The following is a 9,231-nucleotide window of genomic DNA, read 5'->3' as shown; positions in this document are numbered from 1 at the left end:
TGTGAAAGCTGCCGATGGATTTGTTGACTTGGCGGAGCCCAATACAGCCGCATTTCGTCAAAGAATCGTCAACAAATGACATTTTCTCTCTCCTCTTCTTCTTGCTTGCTTTGCTTTTTGTTTTGTTTTACATATTTATGTTTACGGGTTGTGTTTGGGTCCGAATCCGATCAAATTGAATTTATTCATTACCTTAATTAGACTTTTTGTGGGAAATTGAGAGAACTTTACAGCAAAATCTTCACTTTTGATGCCACAAACATTTAAGAATACAGAGTTTAACGGAAAAAAAAATTCTAGTCTGTATACTCAAGAGTAATGCTTTGATCAAAGGTTTTGTGACCTGTGTTGTAGTGGCTAGGGAGTGCTATGAACATCACATCACCCTGTTGTGTGGCAGCTTAGTTATCCTCAATGAATGGAAAGTGTCGAGAAGCCGGAGCTTTAATTATAACTAATCCTTTTGTATATCACACATAATGTGACCGATAACGCAGGAGCTCTAATTATAGCTAGTTCTTTTTGGATATAACACAGATGTTACTGATGCATCCCCATGACTCATTTATATATAGTCCAGATTGGCATAGTACATTCTCCGGTGTCAAACTCAGCATGTACATACAATGTTCATCAAAATCGTAGGGGTTGTTACCACATATACTCCTTCCTTTAACATGAAACTAGGCCCATCACAACCCATTAATCATGTGAAAGAGTAAATTTTCGTTTCAGATAGCTTATTTTAAAAGTGTGGCCTGTTTTAATAAGTAAGGTTTTAATTAGCTATACTAAGGTAAAAAAAAAAGCAATGCTCTTAAAAATTGTTCCTAAACAAGCAAGGGAAATAAACTCATTAAAATAAGTGGTAACAAACCTGGTACAGCTTTACGGGTTGTGTTGGTATGATGGTTAAAAATGAACTTATAATAGCTTTCATTTTCTTTTTCTTTTTTTGATTCCCTTACATCCTATTCATTAGCTTAACTGGTCAAGTTATTCATTTTTTTGGAAGGATTAGAACCTAACTGCTTAATCTTCAATTTTGATGCCATGCATTCAACAACGTAGAGTTTAACTCAAAAACTAGTTTTGATCTGAGGGTCATGTTGTAAGACCCCATTAAGATTGTGAGGGCACTGTGCAGTAAGAGTGCAATGAATATAACATTTACATTGAGTACGTAAGTGTGGCAGGAGCTCTGATTATAACTAGTCGTTGGGATATCACATGATGTGAGTAATGAATCTGCATTTGTAGCAATAGTAGCTCCATGTACTACTCATTTGTATTTATATATTGCCCAATAGACCTAATTTATTCTCAACGTAAGACTCAACACGTCCATACAACGTGCAAAAAATCCTAGGGGTTACAACAAATACTCCTTCCTTTTGAACTGCTAGTATGCAGGAGCTCTAATTATAACTAGTCCTTTTGTTTATCACACAGATGTGACTAACGAATCCCATGTGCTGACAATAGTATCTTCATATTTCATTCTTGATGTTAGACTCAACACTCGTCCATCACCAAAAAAAAAAAAAAAATCCTAGGGTTATGACAAATACTCCTTCCTTTCACATAAAACTAGGTTCAGCATGTGAAAGGGTAAGTTTCCATTTTAGATAGCTTATTTTTAATAGTGCACCCATTTTAATATGAAAGGTTTTTTTAATTAGCTATAATTAGAAAAAAAAGTAAAGCTCTAAAATAATTGTACCTAAACAAGCTGGGGAAATAAACTAGCCAAAATAAGCAGTAAGAAACACACAATTATTACCCTGTTTGGTTAGCCTTAAAAATGGAAATAAGTTAGCTTATTTCATAAGTACAGCTTTTGGAAGCCTCGCATTTTCTATGTACAACTATACTTTCATATAATAAACATTTTAAACAAAATAAGCTAATGAAAAAAAAAAGAAAAAAAAAAAGAAACTATTTCTAAACACAAAGCTCGAGTCTTCATATGCTTAGATTCTCACTGTCTTTTGTTTGACTAACTCTACATTCAACATTTTGAATATTGCATGTAACTGAAATGTTTAGTTTTTAAATATTGTTGTTAGGCCTGTATCTGTGCTCAGGCTTGCTGATGGGACTTGTGCTTTCATTCCATATATGAGCTTGATAAAATTGTGTACTTGTAGTAGCTTTTTATACCATAACCAGTATTTTATTGCAGTTCGTTAATTAAAAAAATAAAAGGAATGGCATAACTGGAAGGATGAAAACAAATATTCAAAATAATGTTGGAAAGGCATGTGGTAAGTGTAGATGATCCTCATATGAAGAAAAATAAAAATCCTTGGAAATTTGACAATGCGTCTACAAGAATAAGAACCAGACAGGACTTTGAAAGGAAGTATTGTATCATGGGAGTTGACTACAAGGGCTAATAATGCTATTTTATGAGTTGGAAACAAAAGACTTGAGTGTATCACCCAAATATAGAGCTGGGGGTAGAATTTGTTGTGGAATACTTGAAGATTTCCTTTTTACAATCTTCACTTTCAATGCCACACACATTCAAGAACACAATTTAACTGAAAAGCTAGTCTGCAGTCTGCACCGAAGAGTATTGCTTTGAGACCCCCATCAAGATTGTGAGGGCACTATGTATGTAGTAGAAGTGCAATGAATATCACATTGGAAGTGCGCAATTATGTGGGAGTTCTAATTGTAACTTGTCCTTTTGGGATATCGCGTAGATGTAACACATCCCCATGTGGTGACATTAGTAGCTTACTTTAACATAAGACTAGGTCCAGCACAACCAGTAATCATGTGAAAGACTAAATTTCCATTTCAGATTGCTTACTTTTAAAAGTGCTATCTGTTTTAATTAGTAAGGATTAATTAGCTATACTAAGAAAAAAAAAGTAATGCTCTCTAAAATTTTATCTAACAAGCTGGGGGAAATAACTCACCAAAATAAGCTGTAACATACACACACTTGTTACCCTGTTTGGTCAGGTTCAAAAATCAAAATAAGCCAACTTATTTCATAGGTACAGATTTTGAAAGCCTTGCATTTTTCTAAGTACACCTGTACTTTTAAATAATAAACATTTTAAACAAAATAAACTAGTGAAAACAACGAAGCTATCCTAAACACCAAGCTTGAGTCTTTGTATGCTTGGTTTCTCATTTTCTTTTGTTTGACATTTTGAATATTGTGTATGACTGAATTAACGCTTTGTTTGTTTCACTGTAAAATGTTTTAAATGTAAATTTTTTACAATAAAGTATTTTCTTTTGAAAACATTTTACAGAAAAACATTTTCAAGTGTTTGGTAATTGGTATGACAAAATTTTCTAAGCACAAGCCATCAAAACCGGTGCCTCCTAGCCATCGTCGGTGGCTCTGGTTTATCAAGCTCATATGTGGAATGCGTTTTTTGCTTTAACATTTTTGTTAGGCCTGTATTTGTGCTCTGGCTGGTGGGACTTGTGTCTCTCTACTCAATCTAGGATGCATGGACACGAGTGTGGGTACAATATGGCGATATGAGCAATTTTTGAAAAATTATAACATGAGACAGCCAGTAGGGCACTGTTATGACACAGTTACGGCACCCCAAATAAACTGTCTGTGCTTAGCTACTCATTCCATATATGAGCTTGATAAAGCATGTGTTTGTAGTAGCTTTTCATACCATAACCAGTATTTTACCGCAGTCAATTATTAGAAAAAACTGAGGAAGGGCATAACTGGAAAAAGAAGAGAACAGATATTCAAATTAATGTTAGATAGGCTTGTGGTAAGTGTTGATGATCCTCATATGAAGAAAAATAAAATTTTTCGGAAATATGACAAATGCATCTACAAGTATAAGAATTGGATATGACATTGAAAGCAAATGTCGTATCATGGGAGTTGACTACAAGAACTAGTAGTGCTATATTAGGAGTTGGAAACAAAACACCTGAATGCATCTCCCAAATAAAGAGCTAGGAATACAATTTGTCGAGTAACACTTGGGGGTCTAATATATGGAAAGCAAGGTATCATGTTAGTCGACTAGGAAAACATTTTCTGTTGACCAATTTTCCATAGTGAACCTTGAACAATCAAGTGGTACTGTTAATTTTTTTCAGAGAAAAAAATATTGGGTTTTTGTTCATATTTTTAAAATTTCATGAAATTTTATTTACTTATAAAAAAAAAAAAATTCATGAAATTTTATGTGGTTTCTTTTCACATTTTGTTGCTTTAAATTCTGCACTGTCAGCATAGTTTACCAATTTGGGACTTTTTTCTTTAATAGCTTAATTGTGCCTGTATGGTCAGTAACATAATAAGAGTATCTCCTTTTGTGTATAGAATGGAAACTTTGAAGAGGCATCTCCCTCTTTCTGGCCAAGAGGGATTACATGAACTCAGGAAAATTGCTATAAAGTTTGAGGAAAAGATTTATACTGCTGCCACAAGCCCGTCAGATTATCTACGAAAAATATCTCTGAAGATGCTTACAATGGAAACTAAGTCTCAGAATTCTATAGGCAATGCTTTGCCATCCAACTCTGCTGGCATAAGTCCCCAGATGCAGGTAAGAACATCAAAGAATTTTGTGCTTGGTTTTATTTACATATTAATCCACCCTGCTTCTCTCTCTGGTGTTGTGTTTTTGACACTTAATCATTATTTCACGTATCTTCATGGATTATATTCACGCACACATACTTACATGCATGTGTACATATACAGAAACATAGATATATGTTTATATATGTGTGTGTGTGCTTGATTTTTTTTTTCCAATAGTGAAGAAGGTATCATTATTCATTACCTCTCATTTTCTGTGTGGTCAAACAGGCCCGTAACAGCAACCATAATAATTACTCAATAGTGGTAGATTTTGTTATAAAATACTCGCCACAACAAGCTCATTTTAGAAAAAAGAATCCAACTTTCCCAAAAACAACCCCAAACATGACATGACATGACATACATCTCTATATATTCCTCTCTCTCTCTCTCTCTCTCTCTCTCTCAATTCAATCAATCAAAATTGTTTTCTGCCTGAAACTCTTCAACCTTTTATCTATAAATTAACAATCCTCCCTTAAATTAGACTTCGCCTCCTCATCATCACTCTATTTTAATCTCAAAATCGGAGTTCATATATATATATATATATATATGTGTGTGTGTGTGTGTATAAAGTTATGTGTTTTCTTTCATTTCTGCCTAGGTCTTATTACCGATTTTCATAATTTTTATATAAATTTGGTGGTTGGAATTTCGGTTACAAAATTTAGATCATCATGGATAACAATAATTGGAGGCCAAATCCATCTCAAGGTCTTGTTGTAGGCGGCGGTGGTGGCAGCGGCAGAGTTGGAGGTGGCGGCATTGGAGCTCCTGGAGGCGGCGGTGGAGAAGCTGCCGTGGATTCTGTTGATTGGCGGAGCCAATTACAGCCCGATTCTCGTCAAAGAATCATCAACAAAATGATGGAAACTTTGAAGAGGCATCTCCCTGTTTCTGGCCAAGAGGGATTACATGAGCTCAGGAAAATTGCTATAAGGTTTGAGGAAAAGATTTATACTGCTGCCACAAGCCAGTCAGATTATCTACGAAAAATATCTCAGAAAATGCTTACAATGGAAACCAAGTCTCAGAATCCTATAGGCAATGCTTTGCCATCTAACACTGCTGGCAATAATAATAAATCCCCAGATGCAGGGATGGGTATGCAGCCCCAAGTTCATAATCCAGGGCAGTCACTTCCTATTCCATTATCAGCTAATCAGTCTTGCCAACAGATGTTATCTCAAAACATTTAGAATAACATTCCATCTGCTGGAGTTCAAAGCACTGCCAGTTTACCATTTGCAGTGCCTCCTGTCTCTGGTTTAAGTCAGAATCCTATCCCAAATGTTGTTGGCCATGTTCAGCTTTAATGCTTTAACGCTTTAACTTCACTTTTCTTGAGATATTTGTGGCGTTGATGGAATCTATTCTATATGTCATCTCATATGGATGTACATGCATGTTTAACAAGTTTTTTTTTTTTTTGGGAGAAACTGTTTAACAAGTATTTAGTTATCTAAACTAGTAATTCATCAAAAAAGTTATCTAAACTAGTAAGGTACCTAAATAAGACTTGTTAGGATGAGTTCGTCCTCTTTTAATTTGATGATTTTACTGGCTGGACTAACTAAATAGTAAGTGTATGGCCTATTCATTATATATACTGAAAATAAACTAAGATGGTAAATATTTGTGGCTTCATGTGATGGTCCTCGATCCTTGCAGGCAATCTTACTGCTGGTATCATTCTTCTTTGCCGCTAAAGTCAATCTTCAGCACCATTTTAGAACAACATATATGTGGTCATTTATTTCCAACATGTGGTATATAGAAAACCACCTACAATAATAAAATTACTATCTGGATTCTCAAATATATATATATATATATATGAGTAAGAAGTAAGCATGAATCATTGAATCCCTAATTGCTCTTTCTTTATGTTTTCCCCTCAAAAGCCTTTTTTTCATAAAATTTCAAGAGAGAATCCCATTTTCAAAATTCCTTTACCCAAAATTTTCTTTGTTTTAAAATGAGAATTTTTCCAAAAAGTCATGATGTTTTCCAAAGGACAATACTCATCTTTTCAAATGTAAGTAAATGGTGTTTTCTATCTTTTGTTTTCAATCAATTTCTTTTTTGCACACTTTTTAAAGAGGTTGATATGTATCCATGATTCATTTTAATTGAATTGATGGTATGTGATTAAGCTAACATATCCCCCTCCTTCCTACACTAACTATTTTGGTTTATTGTGTTTGTGCATAGGAGTGAAACTTGGAGAATAAACTTGGCTTATTACTCTAAATGCATGATGTGATATCTTTCCTCTCCCTTCCTTTCTTTTATGTTGTATAGTATTAATATATTCACATGCTAGATACATAATAAATATAATACTCACATGCTTGTTATATATATTTACCTTCTTGCATTTTAATTTTCACATATTATTTATGTATATTCACATGTTTGCTTGTAAATTACTCTTTGCAATAATATTCACATGTTATTTAGATATGTAAATAAGATATTATGTATATGTATTGTTTTCTACAAAACTTTTTCAAAAACAAATGCCAAGTATTCTATTTATCTTTCTAAAATACGAATGTTGTGATTAAATTAAAATAATGTGCTATTCTTTTGATAAGTAATGTAAGGTATTTAACACCTTTCCCACCTATAATCGAAATTTCAAGTCCAAGAATCTTTGGTTTGAGACTCTGGTTACCTTAATTAATTTAAGAACCCTTGAATTGGTTCTAGTTAATTAGGTAATTAAAACAAATTAGACAAATAGGTGATGAATCACACTTAGAACAAAACCAATAATTGGTGACAACTCCATAAAATAAAAATAAGAAAAAAGATTCACACACCTTACCTTAGTAACACGTGCACATTTAACACGTTGTCAAACGCCCAATGTGTGAATACTTGAGAGGGGAGAGCTCAGAACTCTCATGTCTCTCCCAAAATCTCACCGAAGGGCATCTACACTATAAATCCAATAGTCATAAGCTTTGATCCTTATTCAAATATGGATATTAGGAATTAATGCCGTAGACTTGCTATAAAACATTGTCACCAAACTACGCATAAATAGGCAAGATTTTACCTACCTCACCAACCTTATTCACTCTTCCAAGCTTGAATCCAATCTTCTCATATAAGAAGCAACATATTCCAAATGTGCTCTAGGGTGTGTCATGGTGCAAATAACCTTCTCTCTCCTTCGCCAATCCCTTCTTTATGCTCATTATATAGTGATCATAATAACAATAATAAATATATTTTTTTTTAAATTCTCCTTTGTGATTTAGTGTCTTGTGTATTTCTTCACAATGCAGTGATGCACCATTTGCTTCCATTTTTCAATTGGAGTGACTAGTGAGTAGTGGGCTTGACTCTCTTATATATATATATATATATATACACACACACACACACTTTTGAACATTGGTTGATAGGCTCAAGTTCATTTAAATTTTCCCTTCCAAAATCGACTCCAATAGTTGTTTTTTAAGAGATTAAACGTTATTTGAAACTAACTTCATCACACACGCTTTGTGCATGTGACAAGACTCTTTTTTATTTTTCTTTTGTCCTAAGTGTTATTTAAAAGTGAGATAAAGATAGTGTCTTAATTTTTAGGATCTTTCTCTACCTGGTTGTTGATAAAAGTTTAAAATTTTGAATTGAAAATCAAAAATAATAATTTAGGTTGGAGAAGATAAAGGAAAAAACATAAAACTTTGAAATTTTTAAAAAATAGTAAATTACTGTATTAACCGTTAGTGTTTTTTAAATTTAAAATTATTTAACTAGAAGATATGAGGCATTTTAAAGGGTTAAATAATTTGTATGAGAATATTTTAGTGTGCAAAATTATGAAACCCAAATAAAGAATCTTGTTATTAATAGTATATATAAATGATGATGAAGATTTCAATTATTGTAACTATTTGTTTATGATTGGATCCCAACCAATCAAAACTAAAAATATTTAAGGTTAGTTTCAAATAACGCCTCTAAAAATATAATTATAATCTGTTTAGATACAGTTTATTTTGCTAAAAATTAAATACTAAAAGAAAATATTATAGTAAAATAATTTTTAAATATATAAATAAATTTATTTTTTTTTCTTTTTTTTTTTTTTTGGTCCTTTCTTACTTAAAAGAAAATCTCTTTATCATTATGGTTATCAAAGCAAATCAGTAATTTACGAAAGGGTTGGGCTTGTGTCTAGTGGCCAGTTCCACTAGACATGTTGAGATGTGGATACGTGTTTAGTTTTGGACACTGTCCGTATCCTAGCGTGTCCAGTGGAACTAGGCACTGGACAGAAGTCTTTCTCTTTACGAAACCATAATGACTTTTCTGCAATGTATATTTTTTTCACAAATATCTATAGTCAAACTCTATTTTTTGTTGAAATGCCAAATAGTGGAAAAGTTAACAAATAAATCACCTTTACAATCACTCTATATAGTCATATATGAGATTTTTACCTCAAATGATGAGTGAAATTGTATATCTCATCATATAACCAACTTTTTAACAAAATATGTCTAAATGAGAAAGAGAGTTTTGAATCCCTATTTTTCCAGAAAAAATTGATCAAGAGACAATGTACTATTATCATTTTGCATGGAGGTTTAATTGTTTTGTTTGTAAAATTTCTT

General features: G+C 32.8%; 1 protein-coding gene across 1 annotated transcript; it reads left to right on the top strand.

The window, feature by feature from the left end:
- Positions 1-4,302: 4,302 nt before the first annotated feature.
- LOC111986422 (mediator of RNA polymerase II transcription subunit 15a) lies at positions 4,303-6,010 on the top strand. Its single transcript, XM_065764377.1, has 2 exons — positions 4,303-4,553; positions 5,266-6,010. Exons 1-2 carry the CDS (start codon positions 4,329-4,331, stop codon positions 5,791-5,793), a joined length of 753 nt encoding a protein of 250 aa, XP_065620449.1. The 5' UTR covers positions 4,303-4,328; the 3' UTR covers positions 5,794-6,010.
- The last annotated feature ends 3,221 nt before the right edge of the window (positions 6,011-9,231 follow it).

The sequence above is a fragment of the Quercus suber genome, unplaced genomic scaffold, assembly GCF_002906115.3.
Source record: "Quercus suber isolate HL8 unplaced genomic scaffold, Cork oak 2.0 scaffold_22, whole genome shotgun sequence".
Lineage (NCBI taxonomy): Eukaryota > Viridiplantae > Streptophyta > Magnoliopsida > Fagales > Fagaceae > Quercus > Quercus suber.
Note: the sequence above shows the minus strand (reverse complement) of the source record. Positions and strands in the feature narration are given on the sequence as shown.

Excerpts from the sequence above, each read along its gene's own strand:
- LOC111986422 (XM_065764377.1), top strand. The coding sequence starts at position 4,329 with ATGGAAACTTTGAAGAGGCATCTCCCTCTTTCTGGCCAAGAGGGATTA. Across the intron at positions 4,554-5,265 it reads GCATAAGTCCCCAGATGCAG|ATCATCATGGATAACAATAA; the intron begins GTAAGAACATCA and ends TACAAAATTTAG.